The following is a 22,612-nucleotide window of genomic DNA, read 5'->3' as shown; positions in this document are numbered from 1 at the left end:
ATGCATCACATTGACCCACCCGAATCAAGTTGATTACAAAATGTTAACGTAAAGTAGTCTCAAAACAATGAATATCTTGGAGTTGTAAAAACAAAAAAATTTGTAGGCATCGTTTTTTAATTTAACACATTAACTGACAAAAACGTACATGGCAAATGAAAATTTCTAAAGCACAGCTGAATTACTAAATTACAATATAAATGCCCTAATGGGATGACAGCATAGGGCAAACTGCAATTCGAGTCACAGGTTAATTTGGTTGGGCTGTCCAAAAATGGGTTGTTCTTCTGGGGTCAGTTTCAACAGAAATATACGCAGACTTCCCACTGTAAAACAACTCCGAACCCTACGTGCCCCTCCCCCCACCAAAACCCCAAAAGGTAGTCTTTTCACAATGCAGGTTAAAACAACAATTTGCTCAAGTGCAGCTACAGAAATGTGTGGCTACAGAAGAACTCAAGCTTAGCCTCTAATAGCTGTCAGACTGAACAAGAAAACATTGTGTGATGAAGATAGGGTGGAACTGGTACAGTAATTTTCTACTGCGTTCAATAAGATCCCAACATATTGGCAAAAGTTTACATTATTGAAGCCAACAGGCATTGTGACATCTACTCCATGCGTGGCAGAATCATTGCCGCACAGGCATCAATAACTGGGCTGCCGTTAACGAATCAGGGAAAAGGTTATGGTAGGTCGGGAAAGGTACGTACATTGCAGTGATCATTTTACCTACAGAGAGAGAGAAAAAAAAAATCCATCAATACTTGTCAAATACATATGCATTAGTCATGTATTAAATGTAGAAACCTGAGAGTTCTAAAGAACACAATCTAGCTACAGATTATAAATCAGTAACAAATTCCCTAAACATGGTACTATTTCATTTTGGTTAATTCCCACCATCCCTAGCCAAACATAACTGATTTAAATGCAAGGTATATAAATATCAAATAATGACCATACATAATCCATTGGTACAAGGATACACACCTGCAAACCACCGCCCATGTAGCGCATTCACTGCAGCCATTGCTGTTGGGATTGTGGGGCATTTTATGTACACGTTGCCCTATAAAGGAAACGAAGAAGCAATACACTATCAATCTGCAACAGATCATTTGATGGGTAAAAAGGTAGAAATATACATTTCTACATTAAACCATAATAGAAAACAAAGAAATGGTAACTGCATTTATAATTTATTTGCAAAGTGCACAATTTGCTGGACCACCTTAGACCTATCCACTTCTATGAAGTTGCCCTGTTGTAGGAGGTTTATGACCCCCATAAATACATTTCTCCCTTTTCTCTCCACCCTACAGAATGGACTCTTGGAAAGCCCTTTGTTAATTAACAGAGTATGGTAACATCAAAAGGTTGGGGAAAGGTACAATATTTCTGTAATCCAACCAGTTGAAAGTGTCCGTTGGTACTTAAAGAATATGATGTCAGATCAGTTGGTGTATGAGACATTATTACTGATGATAGGACGACAAATTGTATCTTGGAAAGTCTACACATTCTAGTTAACAGATTCACATGGAATTGTTGTGCAATTTAACATGTTTAAATATGAAACTATTTGTGAAAAGATTAAATGTAATTTTTAAGATTCTAAATGAGGGAATTGTTTTCATATGTAAAGTACGCTCACTCAGTGGCCACGCCCAAGTGAACAGACATTGGTTGAGAACTATGAAACACACCCCCTTCTCTCCCCCAATACAAAAGCCCGTTGACGGAAGTCAACTTAGGTTCTTGACGATGTGAGGACTGGTGTTCATACGTTTAAAACGGCTAATTTCAACGTGGAGGTGACGATCACCACGCTGGAAGGATGAATTTCTACTAGACTAGACAATTCAGCGCGAGCTGATTATGGCAAAATGAACTTTGAACTCTTATTCACTAAAGAAGTGATAACTCGGCTTCTAGGATGTATCAGTTGCAGCTGTAAACGTACGTGGACAGAATCTCCTAATAAGAACGACAGGGTACAACGTATCCACCCTTCAACCAGAAATATTCTTCAAAGGACAAGGGCGATCTCTGCTGGGCAAACCAGTTTTCCATATATCGAAGCGCAGCTCAGTGTGTGTGTGGTGTGTGTGTGTGTGTGTGTGTGTGTGTGTGTGTGTGTGTATATATATATATACACACACACACACACACACACACACACACACCCCTCAAAAAAATAAAGGGAACACTTAAACAACACATCCTAGATCTGAATGAAAGAAATAATCTTATTAAATACTTTTTTCTTTACATAGTTGAATGTGCTGACAACAAAATCACACAAATAATCAATGGAAATCCAATTTATCAACCCATGGAGGTCTGGATTTGGAGTCACACTCAAAATTAAAGTGGAAAACCACACTACAGGCTGATCCAACTTTGATGTAATGTCCTTAAAACAAGTCAAAATGAGGCTCAGTAGTGTGTGTGGCCTCCACGTGCCTGTATGACCTCCCTACAACACCTGGGCATGCTCCTGATGAGGTGGCGGATGGTCTCCTGAGGGATCTCCTCCCAGACCTGGACTAAAGCATCCGCCAACTCCTGGACAGTCTATGGTGCAACGTGGCGTTGGTGGATGGAGCGAGACATGATGTCCCAGATGTGCTCAATTGGATTCAGGTCTGGGGAACGGGTGGGCCAGTCCATAGCATCAATGCCTTCCTCTTGCAGGAACTGCTGACACACTCCAGCCACATGAGGTCTAGCATTAGGAGGAACCCAGGGCCAACCGCACCAGCATATGGTCTCACAAGGGGTCTGAGGATCTCATCTCGGTACCTAATGGCAGTCAGGTTACCTCTGGCGAGCACATGGAGGGCTGTGCGGCCCCCCAAAGAAATGCCACCCACACCATGACTGACCCACCGCCAAACCGGTCATGCTGGAGGATGTTGCAGGCAGCAGAACGTTCTCCACGGCGTCTCCAGACTCTGTCACGTGCTCAGTGTGAACCAGATTTAATCTGTGAAGAGCACAGGGCGCCAGTGGCGAATTTGCCAATCTTGGTGTTCTCTGGCAAATGCCAAACGTCCTGCACGGTGTTGGGCTGTAAGCACAACCCCCACCTGTGGACATCGGGCCCTCATACCACCCTCATGGAGTCTGTTTCTGACCGTTTGAGTAGACATGCACATTTGTGGCCTGCTGGAGGTCATTTTGCAGTGCTCTGGCAGTGCTTCTCCTTACACAAAGGCGGAGGTAGCGGTCCTGCTGCTGGGTTGTTTCCCTCCTACGGCCTCCTCCACGTCTCCTGATGTACTGGCCTGTCTCCTGGTAGCGCCTCCATGCTCTGGACACTATGCTAACAGACACAGCAAACCTTTTTGCCACAGTTCGCATTGATGTGCCATCCTGGAATGAGCTGCACTACCTGAGCCACTTGTGTGGGTTGTAGACTCCGTCTCATGCTACCACTAGAGTGAAAGCACCGCCAGCATTCAAAAGTGACCAAAACATCAGCCAGGAAGCATAGGAACTGAGAAGTGGTCTGTGGTCCCCACCTGCAGAACCACTCCTTTATTGGGGGTGTCTTGCTAATTGCCTATAATTTCCACCTGTTGTCTATTCCATTTGCACAACAGCATGTGAAATGTATTGTCAATCAGTGTTGCTTCCTAAGTGGACAGTTTGATTTCACAGAAGTGTGATGTGATTGACTTGACTTGATCTCTCTCTCTCTCTCTCTCTCTCTCTCTCTCTCTCTCTCTCTCTCTCTCTCTCTCTCTCTCTCTCTCTCTCTCTCTCTCTCTCTCTCTCTCTCTCTCTCTCTCTCTCTCTCTCTCTCTCTCTCTCTCTCTCTCTCTCTCTCTCTCTCTCTCTCTCTCTCTCTCTCTCTCTCTCTCTCTCTCTCTCTCTCTCTCTCTCTCTCTCTCTCTCTCTCTCTCTCTCTCTCTCTCTCTCTCTCTCTCTCTCTCTCTCTCTCTCTCTCTCTCTCTCTCTCTCTCTCTCTCTCTCTCTCTCTCTCTCTCTCTCTCTCTCTCTCTCTCTCTCTCTCTCTCTCTCTCTCTCTCTCTCTCTCTCTCTCTCTCTCTCTCTGTTCTTAGAATTCATAAGATTATGTATTTATGGCAGCATAGCTTCTCAAGGACCGATAGAGACCCAATCCTTTTGTTCCTCAGTCTTCCCGCTCTTTCATTCAAACCCAACCCCCTTTGTGTAATCAGCTGTCAGATCGGTTTCGTCTGCTAGGGACTTTCTTTTATGACATGATTTGTAATCAATGTATGATCCATCCTGTGAAAATGTAATTCTGTGTGATCATTTAGGTATTTAGTAAATAAGCCAATTTTTGTAATGCTGATTCAACTTGTTAGCCAGGGTTCGATAACCAAGGATTTTACAACGTTCAGATGAGACTGAATAAGGTAACGATTAATAATTGACTGCTATTGATATAAAAGATACTCAGATGTTTAACAGTTTATTCGGGAAGACAGCAGCTCTATAAACACTTATGTGGTGCACAAGGTTATTAACGAGTTAATTGTTGCATGGTTTAATTCAATGAAACGTTAGGTAATCGTTTTGATAAAGTAGCCTGTGATATAATTTAATCAGTCAGAGACACGACAAAGTGCATTTCAAAAGTGGTTTACCTGAGGGGAGTTCTTGTCGAGGTATATGTGGACAATTCCACCGTGTTTGTTGCACTCCTCAATGATGTCATCTTGAATCTCGACATCCCAGCCGGGTTCATTTTCCCTGGAAAAGAGGCAGGTAATTTCAAGCCATTCATCAAAAACTCATCTGACCTAACCCAGCTTCAGGAAATGATCAGTTACATTTACATTAAAGTAAATACTTTTGGGCTCCCAGAAACTTGCCATATTAGTTTACAATCATTCAGTATTTTCCCATTTCTATCCAAATCTTATAGTTGGGAATGCATTTATGAATTTAGTTCAGTGAATTAAATTAAATATCTAAAACAATGCTTCCTTTCATCATGGAATGAAAAGGTTAAAAGTAGTGCCTCACAACTGTGGGTTGAACATGTTGGACAGCTGTAGGCAGTGAGTAGCCAGTGGCTGCGTTGAGAGGTTCATGGCCTGGTTCCTGCTTGGAGCCAGGTTCAGTGAAGGGGTGGCAGGAGCTGTAAAAGGAAATTACAGTATCATTAACAGAGGTCCTTCTCACCAGAGCTGCTGTCAAGTGCAGATTAATTCCTGTCTGTTGAATTGAACATCAGTTCCTGAACTGACTGGAATATCAATGGCATTAATTGACCCCAACCCTGCTTCCAACTGAGAATATCAAATTAACAATCCTTTCCATTCCCTCCCCCTTTACCAAGACAACCAATGAATACATCTCAAAGTACAGGACTGGTTTTTTCCTGTGTTGTTTCAATGCACATTTGGCCACAATGTAGTTACACACAAGAAAACCAGAGAAGATGAAAACGGACAGCTTGAGAATCTTATCATTTGGCTTAACCAAAAAGAAAATGTGGGTATGCATGACAGCAATGATTTCAAACCAATACAAGAAAAAAGGACCATTGGAGAGCTCTCTCCGGTTTGAAACAAAATGATTTATTTTAGATGAGCATTAAATCATGTGCAGATTTGAGAAGCTGTACACTTTCTTTCACATTCACCTTCAGGGGGTGGGTTCAGGCTGGCTTGTATGTCTAAAAGATTAGAAGAAGAGAAATGAAAGACGCACTTCAGTTAGAAAAGGTTGTGAGGATGGAACGACGAACAATGGATGAAGACCATTGACTTACTACCATTGACTGACTTACTACTGCAGTGCACATTAAGCCTAGTTGCTAGAGGGGGACAGCCATAGCATAAGGCAAACAATGTGAGAGAAGCAATGGTTATCTATCTGCATGCGAGTTCAATATCAGCATTCACATCTAACATGGTACTGTGATATTGTAGTGTGTTACATAAGTTTGAAGAGTCCCTTCACTTAGCAAGACAAACTGCTGGTTTTGGCAAGTCAAAAACACACAGGTTGACTTGAATGATGTTAACTCATTTCTGGGTTTCCCAGCAGTTGCCCATGATATTCAATGTGCTATTTTCAAGCAGGGCGATAGTGAGTGAAAAAACAGCCTTCACATAGACATCTCAGAGACCGACTCATCAGAGACTGGCAGGTTGTTGAAGTGATTAACATACCTCATAATGAGTGTTGGTGGCAATGCCAGATTGGCCTTTAGTGTTTACATGTGGATCTATTGGATAAATGTGGAAGAGATCATTAAAAGGAGAAATGATAGTGAGAAAAGAGGAGAAGTCTTACGGCAGTTCATTTGAGATTATCATATACTGGTGGTCATGGATGCAGATAATGTTAACACATTTCATCTCCAGATAATATTAGCCCTCTTTGCACTGTTTTCTGACACATCACAGATCAAATTAAGGGAGGAGCAAAAAGGTAACTGGAAATCATCCTGCCAAAGCAGATATGACAGCTTTCCTTTGCTACCTACCTTTAGAATGAGTTTCATGATTAATAGCCAAAGCAAACTTAGTGGTGAATTTCACATTTGCATGAGGTATCAAATAGCTCAAACTTCAAATGCCTCTCCTTTGAGGAGTCTGCAGTGTTCTTAGATGAGGCCAGTGAGTAGTTCATTCCACAATATGTAGTATGATACGTTACACATGGATAATGAGCCTACCTGTACCAGCTGCCATGTTGACGAAGTGGATTGGAGTCGAGTGGATGGAACCACTCATCTGTAGAGCCTGCTGTGCAGCCGGGGGGATCTGAAGACCAGTACCTGAGGGAAACAAACTATTCATTAGCATCAAGTCTGTTCAAAGCTATTCAAAACAACTTGAGCACACACTGGAGTGATTCTAGAAGTCAACTGGGGTAACAACACCTTGGTTGACCAATTCAGTTTTAGATTTCAGCACAAAAGTAGACATATCGAATACTAAGCTCAACTTTCACTTACTGCTGACAAATAAACCTAAATGGCAATTCTGAGCACCAAAAAGACCAAACTACATTCACTCAAAAACAGCAGCTAATATCTCACCCTCTGCCAGCCGGGCCATGAGCTGCAGGCGCCCGGTGGTGCCCAGGTCGATGCCTGTCCTCTCCAGCTCGTCGTTGTCCAGGAAGGAGCTGGCGGTGGAGGGGTCGGTGCGTTCCGTCACATGACCAACCTTCATGGGCCGTCCGGCCAGCTCAAAGCCATTCAGCTGCTCCAGGGCCTTCTTAGCGCACTCTGCATCTGCAAACTACAATAATACAGTGTGAATCAGCTACCTAAAATGGCACACACCTTAATCTATTGTAAGTCTAAAATCAGGAACTTACTGAGATGAAACCATATCCTTTGGATCGTCCAGTTTCACTGTCATTCATCAGTTGTATGCTCTCAATCTGTTAAGGAAAACAGTTAGTGTAAATGGAGGTTAAAATGTAATTGATAAGTAATGGTGTTTCCTCCTTACCCTTCCGAAAGGCTCGAAGACACCTCGCAGCATGTCCTCTGTGATGTTGAAGTGCAGAGAGCCCACATACAGCCGCATAGGGCCAGCATTACCCTTCTGAAGGTTGTTGGCCATTGCTGCAGCTCTGTTCTTCTCAGCCTGCACACACACACGCAAAATGGTGAGTCTATGCCATCTGCCAAGTAAGCAGTAAAAGGTGACATAACATTTACTAATTCCATCAATGCTAAATATTAGAGTTAAATCAACTACCTGAGGGGCCTGTACGATGATGGGCACTCCTAGAAGTCTCTGACCAGTCAAGCCAATAGCCAGCGGGACTGAATTCACTTCCAGAAACTCAATGTAGGCAATGCCCTTTGACCTCCTGGAGTTTCTGTCAGAGATCATTCTCACGTCTCTCACCTACAGGTGATAAAATAGCAATAGTGTGTCAAGAGTGAGCACCTTCTTAAATGACCATTAGCTAAATTCTGTCAAAATACAGTCTCTATGTTGAAATATTTCAGACGACAACGCAATCTACTTTTAAGTTTGTAAACTGTGAATACTGACTTTCCCCACAGCTGAGAAGAAGTCCTCTAGGTCTCGTGGTTTGATTCTGGCTGCCAGCTGCATACAAAAAACAGTGCGGGCATCCCTCTCCTCTGGGGTCAGGTTGTCAATTGGTTTCCTTGAAAAAAAGCACAAACAGAGTTAAACACATATCATTTTCATGGATGGTGAGCAAAGAGTCCAGTTCACAAAATTGAAACCATGATAGAGCTTATAAATCACATCAAAGTTTATTGGTCGCATACACAGATTTGCAGAAGTTATCGTAGGTGCAGCAAAATGCTTATGTCCAGCTCCAACAATGCAGCAATATCTAGCAATACAACACACAAGTAAAAATAACAACGAGCCGTATCAGAACAATCAATGTCCAGAATAAAAATATGTATATACAGTATATGAATAGAAAAGGTGTACAGCAGTTATATAGGATAAGCCATGACTAGAATATACACACACACACACACACACACACACACACACACACACACACACACGTGGCCAAAAGTTGAGAATGACACAAATAATTTTCAAAGTATGCTGCCTCAGTTTGTATGATGGCAATTTGCATATACTCCAGAATGTTATGAAGAGTGATCAGATGAATTGCAATTAATTGCAAAGTCTCTTTGCCATGCAAATTAACTGAATCCCCAAAAAACATTTCCACTGCATTTCAGCACTGCCACAAAAGGACCAGCTGACATGTCAGTGATTCTCTCATTAACACAGGTGTGAGTGTTGACGAGGACAAGGCTGGAGATCACTCTGTCATGCTGATTGAGTTCGCATAACAGACTGGAAGCTTCAAAAGGAGGGTGGTGCATGGAATCAGTTCTTCCTCTGTCAATCATGGTTACCTGTAATGAAACACATGGCATCATCATTGCTTTGCACAAAAAGGGCTTCACAGGTAAGGATATTGCTGCCAGTAAGATTGCACCTAAATCAACCATTTATCGGATCATCAAGAACTTCAAGGAGAGCGGTTCAATTGTTGTGAAGAAGGCTTCAGGGCGCCCAAGAAAGTCCAGCAAGCGCCAGGACCGTCTCCTAAAGTTGATTCAGCTGCGGGATCGGGGCACCACCAGTACAGAGCTTGCTCAGGAATGGCAGCAGGCAGGTGTGAGTGCATCTGCACGCACAGTGAGGCGAAGACTTTTGGAGGATGGCCTGGTGTCAAGAAGGGCTGCAAAGAAGCCACTTTTCTACAGGAAAAACATCAGGGACAGACTAATATTCTGCAAAAGGTACAGGGATTGGACTGCTGAGGACTGGGGTAGTCATTTTCTCTGATGAATCCCCTTTCCGATTGTTTGGGGCATCCGGAAAAAAGCTACCATCAGTCCTGTGTCATGCCAACAGTAAAGCATCCCGAGACCATTCATGTGTGGGGTTGCTTCTCAGCCAAGGGAGTGGGCTCACTCACAATTTTGCCTAAGAACACAGCCATGAATAAAGAATGGTACCAACACATCCTCCGAGAGCAACTTCTCCCAACCATCCAGGAACAGTTTGGTGACGAACAATGCCTTTTCCAGCATGATGGAGCACCTTGCCATAAGGCAAAAGTTATAACCAAGTGGCTCGGGGAACAAAACATCAATATGTTTGGTCCATGGCCAGGAAACCCCCCAGACCTTAATCCCATTGAGAACTTGTGGTCAATCCTCAAGAGGCAGCTGGACAAACAAAACCCCACAAATTCTGACAAACTCCAAGCATTGATTATGCAAGAATGGGCTGCCATCATTCAGGATGTGGCCCAGAAGTTAATTGACAGCATGCCAGGGCATATTGTAGAGGTCTTGAAAAAGGGTCAACACTGCAAATATTGACTCTTTGCATCAACTTCATGTAATTGTCAATAAAAGCCTTTGACACGTGTAATTATAATTCAATATTCCATAGTAACATCTGACAAAAATATCTAAAGACACTGAGGTAGCAGACTGTAAAAATGTATATTTGTCATTAAAAACTTTTGACCTCGACTGTGTGTGTGTGTGTGTATATATAGAGATATATACACACACACACATATATATATATATATACACACCTCAAAAAAATAAAGGGAACACTTAAACACCAATGTAACTCCAAGTCAATCACACTTCTGTGAAATCAAACTGTTCACTTAGGAAGCAACACTGATTGACAAATTTCACATGCTGTTGTGCAAATGGAATAGACAACAGGTGGAAATTATAGGCAATAAGCAAGACACCCCCAATAAAGCAGTGGTTCTGCAGGTGGTGACCACAGACCACTTCTCAGTTCCTATGCTTCCTGGCTGATGTTTTGGTCACTTTTGAATGCTGGCGGTGCTTTCACTCTAGTGGTAGCATGAGACGGAGTCTACAACCCACACAAGTGGCTCAGGTAGTGCAACTCATCCAGGATGGCACATCAATGCGAGCTGTGGCAAGAATTTTGCTGTGTCTGTCAGCGTAGTGTCCAGAGCATGGAGGCGCTACCAGGAGACAGGCCAGTACATCAGGAGACGTGGAGGAGGCCGTACGAGGGCAACAACCCAGCAGCAGGACCGCTACCTCCGCTTTTGTGCAAGGAGGAGCACTGCCAGAGCCCTGCAAAATGACCTCCAGCAGGCCACAAATGTGCATGGGTCTGCTCAAACGGTCAGAAACAGACTCCATGAGGGTGGTATGAGGGCCCGACGTCCACAGGTGGGGTTTTCCACTTCAATTTTGAGTGTGACTCCAAATCCAGACCTCCATGGGTTGATAAATTGGATTTCCATTGATTATTTTTGTGATTTTGTTGTCAGCCCATTCAACTATGTAAAGAAAAAAAGTATTTAATAAGATTATTTCTTTAATTCATTCAGATCTAGGATGTGTTGTTTAAGTGTTCCCTTTATTTTTTTGAGCAGTATATATATATAAATAAATAAACAAACACACACACCTGGCCGGGTGGTGCCAGAACAACAACCTATCCCTCAACGTAACCAACACTAAGGAGATGATTGTGGACTACAGGAAAAGGAGGACAGAGCACGCCCCCATTCTCATCGACGGGGCTGTAGTGGAGCAGGTTGAGACCGTCAAGTTCCTTGGTGGCCACATCAACAACAAACTAGAATGGTTCAAAAACACCAAGACAGTCGTGAAGAGGGCACGACAAAGCCTATTCCCCCTTGGGAAACTAAAAAGATTTGCCATGGGTTCCGAGATCCTCAAAAGGTTCTACAGCTGCAACATCGAGAGCATCCTGACTGGTTGCATCACTGCATGGTACGGCAATTGCTCAGCCTCTGACCGCAAGGCACTAAAGGGTAGTGCGTACGGCCCAATACATCACTGGGGCTAAGCTGCCTGCCATCCAGGACCTATACACCAGGCGGTGTGAGAGGAAGGCCCTAAAAACTGTCAAAGACCCCAGCCACCCCATAGACTGTTCTCTCTACTACCGCATGGCAAGTGGTACCAGAGTCCCACAAAAAGGCTTCTCCACAGTTTTTACCCCCAAGCCATAAGACTCCTGAACAGGTAATCAAATGGCTACCCAGACTATTTGCATTGTGAGCCCCCCCCAAACCCCTCTTTTTACGCTGCCTCTACTCTCTGTTTATCATATATGCATAGTCACTTTAACTATACATTCATGTACATACTACCTAAATTGGGCCGACCAACCAGTGCTCCCGCACATTGGCTAACCGGGGTATCTGCATTGTGTCCCACCCACCAACCCCTCTTTTACGCTACTGCTACTCTGTTCATCATATATGCATAGTCACTAACCATATCTACATACTACCTCAATCAGCCTGACTAACTGGTGTCTGTATGTAGCCTCACTACTGTATATAGCCTTTCTTTTTATTTCTTTACCTACCCATTGTTCACCTAATACCTTTTTTGCACTATTGGTTAGAGCCTGTAAGTAAGCATTACACTGTAAGGTCTACACCTGGTGTATTAGGCGCACGTGACAAATAAACTTTCATTTCACACACACACACTTCAGGGCAGCAGGTAGCCTAATGGTTAGAGCGTTGGGCCAGTAACCGAAAGGTTGCTAGATCAAATTACTGAGCTGACAAGGTAAAGAATTGTCATTCTGCCCCTGAACAAGGCAGTTAACCCACTCTTCCTAGGCCATCATTGTAAATAAGAATGTTCTTAACTGACTTGCCTAGTTAAATAAAAACTTGTATATAAAGTGGGTTAAAACAGTATGTAAACATTATTAAAAAGTGACCAGTGTTCAATGACTACGTACATAAGGCAGTAGTCTAAGGTTCAGGGCAGGGTACCAGCTGGCTAGTGAAGGCTGTTTATCAGTCTCTCAGTCCCAGCTTTGATGCACCTGTACTGTCTCCACCTTCTTAATGATCTTTCTTGCCTTCCTGTGACACCGGGTGCTGTAGATGTCCTGGAGGACAGGCAGTGTGCCCCAGATAATGCACTGGCTGACCGCGCCACCCTATGGAGAGCCCTATGGTTGCGGCCGGTGAAGTTGCCGTACCAGTCGTTGAGACAGCCCGACAGAATGCTCTCGATGGTGTATCTGTTGAAGTTCGTGATGGTCTTGGGGGCAAAGCCAAATTTCTTCAGCCTCCAGAGGTTGAAGCGGCGCTATTGCACCTTTTTCACCCCGCTGTCGGTGTGTAGGGACCATTTCAGATCCTCTGTCATGTCATGTCATCTAAGGAACTTGAAGCCTTTGACCCACCCCACTGTGGCTGAGACAATCCGGCTGTGTATCTCACCTTACTGGACTCTTGTCTTTCTTGAAGGGGCTACGACTTCTTGAGCATTTCCAACTGAAAAAAAGGAACAATCACAAGGTTTAGTTCTTACCCAGACTTTACATACATACTTAATTGACAAGACATCCAACAGGCAAACACCAACATGTCACATCACAAAGAATTATAAAAAAAACGTAGTTTGTTGGCATGTGGTGGACCAACCTTCCCTCCCGGAACACCACAGAATTTCAGCCCCAAACTAGGGTGTAAAACAAGGTTCAGCTCAGTATGTACACCTATGCCAAACTATAGGTTTTTAATACATAAGTATTATTCTATTCAACTTAGTTTCCTCCCCTCATTTGGGCCTACTTTGTGTACTCTACTTCTCTTGAAACACATCAGCCCGGTCACAAACAAGGAGGGGATTGACCTGAGGACACAAAACCAGGGCTATGGCTTCAGTTATCCGTCTCATGTGTGAATTTCAACATAGAACATAGGCCAAGCACGCTTCCAACTCAATCAAGTTCAGACGACAACAGTAGTAGGCTTGAGTACCAACGATGACTAGACAGCCTACAGGGAGGAGGGGAGGTGCCTGGAAAACAACGTCAACAAAACAAAAGGAGATGATCATGGACTTCAGGAAACAGAAGAGGGTGCACCCCCCTATCTACATCGACAGGACCGCAGTGGAAAACTTCAAGTTCCTTGTCGTACACATCACTGACAAACTGAAATGGACCACCCACACAGACAGTATGGTGAAGAAGGCACAACAGAGCCTCTTCAACCTCAGGAGGCTAAAGAAATTTGGCTTGGCACCTAAAAACCTCAAGCTTTTACAGATGCACAATTGAAAGCATCCTGTCGGGCTGTATCACTGCCTGCTACGGCAACTACACCGCCCGCAACTGCAAGGATCTCCAGAGGGTGGTGCGGTCTGCCCAACTCACTACAGGGGGGAAACTACCCGCCCTGCAGGACACCTACAGCACCCAATGTCACAGGAAGGCCAAAAAGATCATCAATGACATCAATGACCCACAATGCCTGTTCACCCCACTATCATCCAGAACGCGAGGTCAGTACAGGTGCATCAAAGCTGGGAGCGAAAGACTGAAAAACACCTACCTCAAGGCCATCAGACTGTTAAACAGCCATCACTAGCACATTAGAGGCTGCTGCCTATAGGCATAGACTAGAAATCACCGGCCACTTTAAGGAATGGAACACTAGTGACTTTAATAATGTTTACATATCTGGCATTACTCAGCTCATATGTATATACTGTATTCTATACTATCTTTACCAGAAACAAGTCTCTCACCGTTGCTGCTTGTTATAGACCCTCTTCAGCCCTCAGCTGTGCCCTGGACACCATATGTGAATTGACCCCCCCCCCCCCCCCAATCTATCTTCAGAGTTCGTAGTGTTAGGTGACCTAAACTGGGACAACACCCCGGCCGTCCTACAATCTAAGATAGATGCCCTCAATCTCACACAAATGATCAAGGAACCTACCAGGTACAACCCTAAATCCGTAACCATGGGCACCCTCTTAGATATCATCCTGACCAACTTTCCCTCTAAATACACCTCTGCTGTCTTCAACCAGGATCTCAGCGATCACTGCCTCATTGCCTGCGTGTGTAATGGGTCCGCGGTCAAACGACCACCCCTCATCACGGTCAAACGCTCCTTAAAACACTTCAGCAAGCAGGCCTTTCTAATCGACCTGGCCCGGGTATCCTAGAAGGATATTGACCTCATCCCGTCAGTAGAAGATGCCTGGTTGCTCTTCAAAAGTGCTTTCCTCACCATCTTAAATAAGCATGCCCCATTCAAAAAAATGTACAACTAAGAACAGATATAGCCCTTGGTTCACCCCAGATCTGACTGCCCTTGACCAGCACTAAAAAACATCCTGTGGCATTCTGCATTCCTTTAGAATCAAATAGCTCCCGCGATATGCAACTTTCAGGGAAGTCAGGACCCAATATACTCAGTCAGTTAGGAAAGCTAAGGCTAGCTTTTTCAAACATAAATTTGCTTCCTGGGACACTAAAGTCCATGAAGAATAAGAGCACCTCCCCCCAGCTGCCCACTGCACTGAGGATAGGAAAAACTGTCACCACCGATAAATCTACGATAATTTCATTAAGCATTTTTCTACAGCTGGCCATGCTTTCCACCTGGCTACCCCTACCAACATCTCAGCACCCCCTGCAGAAACTTGCCCAAGCCCCCCCCGCTTCTCCTTCACCCAAATCCAGACAGTTGATGTTCTGAAAGAGCTGCAAAATCTGGATCCCTACAAATCAGCTGGGCAAGACAATCTGGACCCTCTCTAAAATTATCCAGCGAAATTGTTGCAACCCCTATTACTAGCCTATTCAACCTCTCTTCCGTATCGTCTGAGATCCCCAAAGATTGGAAAGCTGCCGCAGTTATCCCCCTCTTCAAAGGGGGAGACACTCTAGACCCAAACTGTTAGACTTATATCCATCCTGCCCTGCCTTTCGAAAATCTTCGAAAGCCAAGTAAACAAACAGATCATCGACCATTTTGAATCCCACCGTACCTTCTCCGCTATGCAATCTGGTTTCCGAGCTGGTCATGGGTGCAGCCACGCTCAAGGTCCTAAATGATATAACCGCCGCCGATAAGAGACAATACTGTGCAGCCGTCTTTTTCGACCTGGCCAAGGCTTTCGACAGTCAAATTCTTATCGGCAGACTCAATAGCCTTGGCTTCTCAAATGACTGCCTCGCCTGGTTCACCAACTACTTCTCAGACAGAGTTCAGTGTGTCAAATCGGAGGGACTGTTGTCCGGACCTCTGGCAGTCTCTATGGGGGTGCCACAGGGTTCAATTCTCGGGCCGACTCTTTTCTCTGTATATATCAATGATGTCGCTCTCGCTGCTGGTGATTCTCTGACCCCTACGCAGACGACACCATTCTATATACATCTGGCCCCTCTTTGGACACTGTGCTAACAAACCTCAGAAAACGAGCTTCAACGCCATACATTCCTTCCGTGGCCTCCAACTGCTCTTAAATGCTAGTAAAACTAACTATGCTCTTCAACCGATTGCTGCCCGCACCCTCCCGCCCGACAAGCATCACTAAACTTGACTGTTCTGACATAGAATATGTGGACAACTACAAATACCTAGGTGTCTGGTTAGACTAAACTCTCCTTCCAAACTCACATTAAGCATCTCCAATCCAAAATTAAATCTAGAAACGGCTTCCTATTTTGCAACAAAGCCTCCTTCACTCATGCTGCCAAACATACCCTCGTAAAACTGACTATCCTACCGATCCTTGACTTCGGCGATGTCATTTACAAAATAGCCCCCCCGACACGCTACTCGGCAAACTGGATGTAGTCTATCACAGCACCATCTGGTGTCACCAAAGCCCCATATACTACCCACCACTGCGACCTGCATGCTCTCGCTGGCTGGCCCTAACTACATATTCGTCACCAAACCCACTGGCTCCAGGTCATCTATAAGTCTTCGCTAGGTAAAGCCCCGCCTTATCTCAGCTCACTGGTCACCATAGCAACACCCACCCATAGCACGCGTTCCAGCAGGTATAATTCATATTTCACTGGTTATCCCCAAAGCCAACACTTCCGTTGGCCGCTTTTCCTTCCTGTTCTCTGCTGCCTACGACTGGAACAAATTGCATAAAAATAAATCACTGAAGCTGGAGTCTTACATCTCCCTCTAACTTTAAGCATCCGCTGTCAGAGCAGCTTACCGATCATACACAGCCAATCTATAAATAGCACACCCAACTACCTCATCCCCATATTATTACTTACCCTCTTGCTCTTCTACATCCCAGTATCTCTACTTGCACATCTATCACTCCAGTGTTAATGCTAAATTGTAATTATTTCACCTCTATGGCCTATTTATTGCCTACCTCCATACTCTTCTACATTTGCATACAATGTACATAGATTTAAAAAAAATATATATTGTGTTACTGACTATGTTTGTTTATGGTCAACTCTTGTTTTTTTTTGTTTTTTTCTCTGCTTTGCTTATCTTGGCCCGGTTGCAGTTGTAAATGAGAACTTGTTCTCAACTAGCTTACCTGGTAAAATAAAACACAAATAAAATTCTACTGTATCTTAGTCCGTTCCGCTCTGACATCGCTTGTCCATATGTATATAGTCTTAATTTATTCCTACTTAGATGTGTGTATTGGGTATATGTTGTGCAATTTGTTAGATGTTACTGCACTGTCAGAGCTAGAAGCACAAGCATTTTGCTACACCCGCAATAACATCTGCTAATCACGTATGTGACCAATACAATTTGATTACAAAGTCAACAAACTACACCACTTTTAAATACAAAACCAGATTTCATCTCATCATCAACAGAAAGTTTCTATAGACAACAGCTTTCACAGTGGAAAACACAAATTATGTTCAAGGAGATACAGCAGATTATTCCAACCCATTGTTGTCTGTAGACAACACAAGATATAAGGAAGCCCAAAAATTGTGAAAGGAAAAAAACAAAAAAAACATAAGCGTTTCCCAAACTCAGTCCTCAGGAACCAAAGCGGTGCCCGTTTTGATTTTTACCCTTAACAGCTGACTAAAATGATCAAAGCTTGATGATCAGTTGATTATTTTAATCAGCTGTGTAGTGTTTGGGCAAAAAATGTAACTTGCACAGAGTTTGGAAAACCCTGCTATACGTACAAGGGGCTCCGGTTTCCTCTGTAGCGTTCAGCATATTCCCTGCTATGGGAACCACTGCGCCGGCGCTCTTTACTGCGGCTCTGTTTCTTCTCCGGACTCTTTCTCCTTTTCCGATCCCGGCTCTTCTTCCCATCTTTGCTCTTGCTTCTGCGTTTGTCAGAGCTCAGGCTCCGACTACTCCTACTGTGGCTCCTCTTTTTCCTGGAACACAGGATGACATTATCAGGGTGCAGTCACAGAATACAATTGTAAACGGATACTTCAGACATCTATCCATCACTGATGCAGTTTCCAAAAGGTTACATGATTGAAACATGACTAGTAGCAACTGACAAGATAAATCAAATAAAATTGCATTTGTCACATGCGCCAAATACAACAGGTGTAGACCCTACAGTGAGATACTTACAAGCCCCTAACCAACAATGCAGTTAAGAAAAATAAACCAAAAAAATAAAATAAAAATAAATAATTAAAAGAGCATCAGTAATATAACAATAGCGAGGCTATATACATGTGGTACCGGTACGGAGTCAATGTGCGGGGGCAACGGTCAAGGTAATATGTACATGTAGGTATAGTTATTAAAGTGACTATGCATAGATAATAACAGAGAGTGGGGTGGGGGGGGGGGGGGGGGGGAATGCAAATAGTCTGGGTAGCCATTTGAGTTGATGTTCAGAAGTCTTCTGGCTTGTGGGTAGAAGTTTAGAAGCCCCTTTGACCTAGACTAAGCGCTCCCGTACCGCTTGCTGTGCGGTAGCAGAGAGAACAGTCTGTGTTGAGATGGTTTAGCAAAGAGTTTAAAAATCAGTACTTACTTCTTATTACTGCGCTCTTCCTGTCCATTAGCACTAGAGGACTTTATCTCATCCTAAGCAGGGTTGATAGAAGAACATCATGAGGATGTAGAGGAAACATTGCAAGTCGTCAGGAGTGAGGGAGGGAACAAGAAAATACAGAACATAACCATTAGGTAAAAATACTGTTAACATTAATATGTTTGGACAAGTATGTAAGGGGGTCCTTCTACAGCCCCTGTAGAGTTCCACTCCAATTACTTCCCCTGCTGTTATAACTACATATTATACAGTACTCAATCCAGCCAAAAGTCAAAGTCTATGGGAAAAATATATACTATTTTGGCATGATACAGTAAGTTATGGGAACAGTTTGGTCATCTCAACCCCACCCCTCCTTTGTCGTACCAGTACCACTATCTGTTCCTAAGCCCACTGAGACCATGCTTGGCCCACAGCCGCTAAAAGAGATCCTGTGGTTGATGTCAGTCCAGTGATCTTCACCCATTTTCCTTCTTGGACTGTAAGAGTTCGATGCCACCTCTGTCACACATCTCGCCCTGAAGCAAACAGGGATTCACACTGCTTAGTAATATGGACTCCCAAGTAAAACTAAAAAAAAAAAAAAAAAGTCTACTAGTTTAGCCTCATGTTAAATGTCCTATATATTTTTTTGGTGCCAGCTGAATGGAGATTTGTATTTGAATGGTTTGAATTTTATGAGGGGAAAAATACTCATACTGGTGAAATCATTAACTAAATGCATTATAGAAATGAAATCTTGAAATAAATCTTACAAATAAATTGTAGTAAGAAAGAAAACGTAAAATATTACTGGTGTTAAAAGGCATGCAAAGTCAAGATGCTGATTTACAAAATCAGAAACCATCACAATAGACTTGGGCAGGGAGACAGTATTCATATTTTAAAATAATCAATAGCTTGTTTTGTTGACGTTCGCAAAATCATGACTACACATTTAAGCCTTATTTGTTAAAGTATACTATAGAGAAGACTAATCTACTAAAGCCAAATGTAAGTGTAAAATAGGTACTAATACATGTAAGGCCTATCTTTAGGTCAGACTTACTTGATTGACACCGATGCATAACAAAAGGTCACGTATATAAATAGAATGTGCCAGAACTACTGGTACCACAGTAATTATATTTCTATGAGTCAATCCAACTGTAACATTAGATGTAAACATTGTGAAAATGCCTTTAGCTACCATTTCAACAGAAAATGTGAATATTGTCTCCTTTGCATGTGGGGTAAAATGTGCTGATTATCATCCATTTGCATTCACCTTGTTGCAACCAAACAGGTGATAGGATGTTCTAAGATGAAGCTCTTTTTGTCCTAGGGGGATCACAGTACATCAATACATTGCGCAATTACTACCTTACACCCCCCCCCCCCCCAACAGTTCACACTCGAATCAAAAGGTGAGAGAAGAGGGGAGAGATCGAATCAAAAGGTGAGAGAAGAGGGGAGAGATCGAATCAAAAGGTGAGAGAAGAGGGGAGAGATCGTTAGGCAAGCCTACAAAGAGAGAGAGAGATGGGCATTTATTCAGAATTTTGGATTATGTCAATGCATCACACACCTCATTCAAACATTGAGAGGCACAAACAACCATTTAACCATTAATAATAGCAACATATCTCTGAGCAGCAAGATGATACAAGACCAGCAAATAGTGAATGCGCAAAAAAAAAAAAAACATAGCTACAAGCCTGGCAATTCTAGCTACCCACCTTTCTGTATGGAGCCTCTAGCATAGCCTCAACATCAAAGTCGTCTGCCATGGTCTCCTGAAAGAGAGAACCTGATACAATCAAGTCAGAACATCAGTCATGAGATAAAAGCAGAAATATGTCTATCTAGATACTACAACTGGCACAGAATATAGGGGTTAGCTGACAACGTCACGAAAACGATGTGCACACTTCATTGGGGAAGAAGTCTGTGTTGTGATTCTGGATGGCCAGATAGCTAGCAACAATGACAAGAACCTGCCATGTGGGGAATCATAGGTGGCTCGTTTCAGCTTGTTCTTGATACCATGTCTTGTTTTGACTGGTGTCACGTCTACGTTAATATTGCTAAAATTCGTTAGCTAGCTAACCAACTAACGATGTATGAGAGACAAGTGCTCATTGTGAAAATGTATTTATGTTTTCAATATTTTGTCTCCAATCTAAGCCAACCCTGTTTTGCGCCATAGTTGTGCACGCGTCGGTTTTGTTGCTAAACACCCAACCCATCTATATACCTAGTAAGCTAGCACTAGCTACTTAACGTTAGCCAAGCAGATAGCTTGCCTAGCTTGATGGCCTAATTTGAATAATATACTAGCCAGAATAGATTCCGACCCTGCTTGCTTACAGCTGCACCGAGTTGGACAGCCAGTGTTGTGCCGAAAATCCCCCCCACCCTTCGCGTGAACGCGCACACACTACATTTCACTGATCTTAGTAGCAGAAAGCATTTTTTATTTGTGTCCTTCAAGGCAGCTGTCAATGATAACGTTAGGCTGCCTTTCATTTTATTTTTTTATGGCGGTTTGATCGCGGGGGAGGCACTAGTAATGTCTACAGTTTTCGGTTTGGCCATTTGTTTAAAGTTTATGAGTCTATAAATACATCTTGGCCAAAATTCGTAATCTCTCCCATGTCTTATTCGACTAGTATAATGAGTGGCACCTTACTCCTCAGTGTAAACTCCCAGTTCTGCATAAATATGTAAACAATATGGCCACCTTGCTTTATATGAATGGGCGTAACATGCTGTAATTTTTTATTCCGTAGACAAATTGCCACAAAGTATCTGATTTTCATAAAGTAGTATAAAAAGTTGTATTCTAATTTCATAAATTGTTACAAACTCAGTTTTGCATAAAGCATTTTGATTTGTTAATATGACCACCCTACCTTAAATTACTGTAATTGTGTATTCCATACTACCTAATTTGTATAATATAGCATTTTACTTTATTTGAATCATCTGTATTCTACATCAGCTCTGAAAATGGCAAAACAATATGACCACCCTATCTTGAGATATTGGACAAAACGTGTTGAATTTTTGAACCCAGACAAGTGATTTGGTGCCATTATTGACTAGGAATTAACATTGACCTGTCCGCAACCTTTATGACCTTTTCTGATAATTTGAAAATAAGATGGATGGTAAATCCTATTCTCATGAAATAAACTGTTCTGTGTTACCACAACATGGAATATAAAGTATAACACCAGAACCAAAGTTTAATTTTGTCCCCCAACACCCTAGGAAGCCTGGCCGACCCCAGTGCAGCTATAAACAAGCATAGGGTCAGAATCTTTTCTGGTTAAAAATTATACCGAACACTACCAAAAACAGTACAGTATGAAGATAGGCCAAAACTGCTTCTCCAATAGAAATCCCCGATCACACTTGTAGGCGAATCCATAGCGAAGCTACTCATATTTAGTAACACGTCACCGGGTCTAACAGTCGTCATATGCAAGCCGTTAACTGTCAGTCTTTCGATAGAAAATAGTTTGACAAATTAAAACGTGTCAGTATGTCACTTTCACGACGTTGGAGTAATAACACGTAAAACTACTTAAGACATTGGCTCAAATCTAGGTTGTGCATTTTAAGATTTCGACAAGAACTAAGGAAGAATCTCATTGCCTTCTCAAACCCCGGTCTGTGTCGCAAGCGTTCCCGGAAGTCTCGCCTCTAGGTTTAGAAACTCTGACAGTACGGAGCCTCACATTACATTAGCCCTTTACAATCTGCTAGCTAGCGCATTACTGTCCCTTTTTTAGACCAACTCTCCTGCAGCTTCCAACTAGCTAGAGCAAGAACCATATGGAACTTAACTAGCTTACTACCAATATGTTTTCTAGTAACACTAGCTAGACAACGTTTGCCAAAATCTGTGAGGAAGATGTGGCGATTTGTAATGGTAACGTTAGCTAACTTACCGCAGGGATTTGTCCCAACGTCTGCTTCTTCTGTGACCAGAAACAATTAAGTTAGCTTGCAAACTTATCAAATCAGCCAGTGAACAAACGTTAGCCAACTACGCCTTCAGGATAAAATTGGCCCAATTTGACCTCGGATTCGCCTGCTGCTGTTCTTCCCAACAACACACAACAGCTTAAAAAGAAATGCTCTCGTTCCGCGCTACTTACTGTACAGTAGTTAGCAAACGAAATTATTAACAGCAGCCAGTAATGAATTCAGCCTTATATTAGCTAGCTATAACGCGTATAACTTTTTTTTTTTGCGTTTGAAGTTGTTTCACAAAACAACTTCGTTAGCGTCTCTAAAATGGCGTTC

At 43.0% G+C, this 22,612-nt stretch overlaps 1 protein-coding gene across 5 annotated transcripts; it reads right to left on the bottom strand.

Moving 5' to 3' along the window:
• Nucleotides 1-99: 99 nt before the first annotated feature.
• LOC106571860 (RNA-binding protein 39) lies at nucleotides 100-22,609 on the bottom strand. 5 transcript variants are annotated; one of them, XM_014145362.3, is made up of 16 exons: nucleotides 22,255-22,609; nucleotides 20,035-20,091; nucleotides 18,296-18,348; nucleotides 17,475-17,675; nucleotides 12,754-12,807; nucleotides 8,013-8,130; nucleotides 7,710-7,862; nucleotides 7,458-7,595; nucleotides 7,321-7,386; nucleotides 7,037-7,241; nucleotides 6,671-6,772; nucleotides 5,630-5,662; nucleotides 5,008-5,122; nucleotides 4,626-4,731; nucleotides 994-1,072; nucleotides 100-732 (listed from the first exon to the last, which is right to left on the bottom strand). In XM_014145362.3, exons 2-16 carry the CDS (start codon nucleotides 20,083-20,085, stop codon nucleotides 632-634), a joined length of 1,575 nt encoding a protein of 524 aa, XP_014000837.1. In that variant the 5' UTR covers nucleotides 20,086-20,091; nucleotides 22,255-22,609; the 3' UTR covers nucleotides 100-631. The 5 variants fall into 5 exon arrangements, with proteins under 5 accessions (XP_014000837.1, XP_014000838.1, XP_014000839.1 ...); XM_014145363.3 differs by having other exon boundaries at nucleotides 20,035-20,105; nucleotides 22,255-22,589; XM_014145364.3 differs by lacking the exon at nucleotides 5,630-5,662.
• Between the last annotated feature and the right edge of the window lie 3 nt (nucleotides 22,610-22,612).

Source organism: Salmo salar, chromosome 15, assembly GCF_965601325.2.
Source record: "Salmo salar chromosome 15, fSalSal1, whole genome shotgun sequence".
NCBI classification, from domain to species: Eukaryota; Metazoa; Chordata; class Actinopteri; order Salmoniformes; family Salmonidae; genus Salmo; species Salmo salar.
This window is presented reverse-complemented; position numbering and strand designations above follow the sequence as displayed.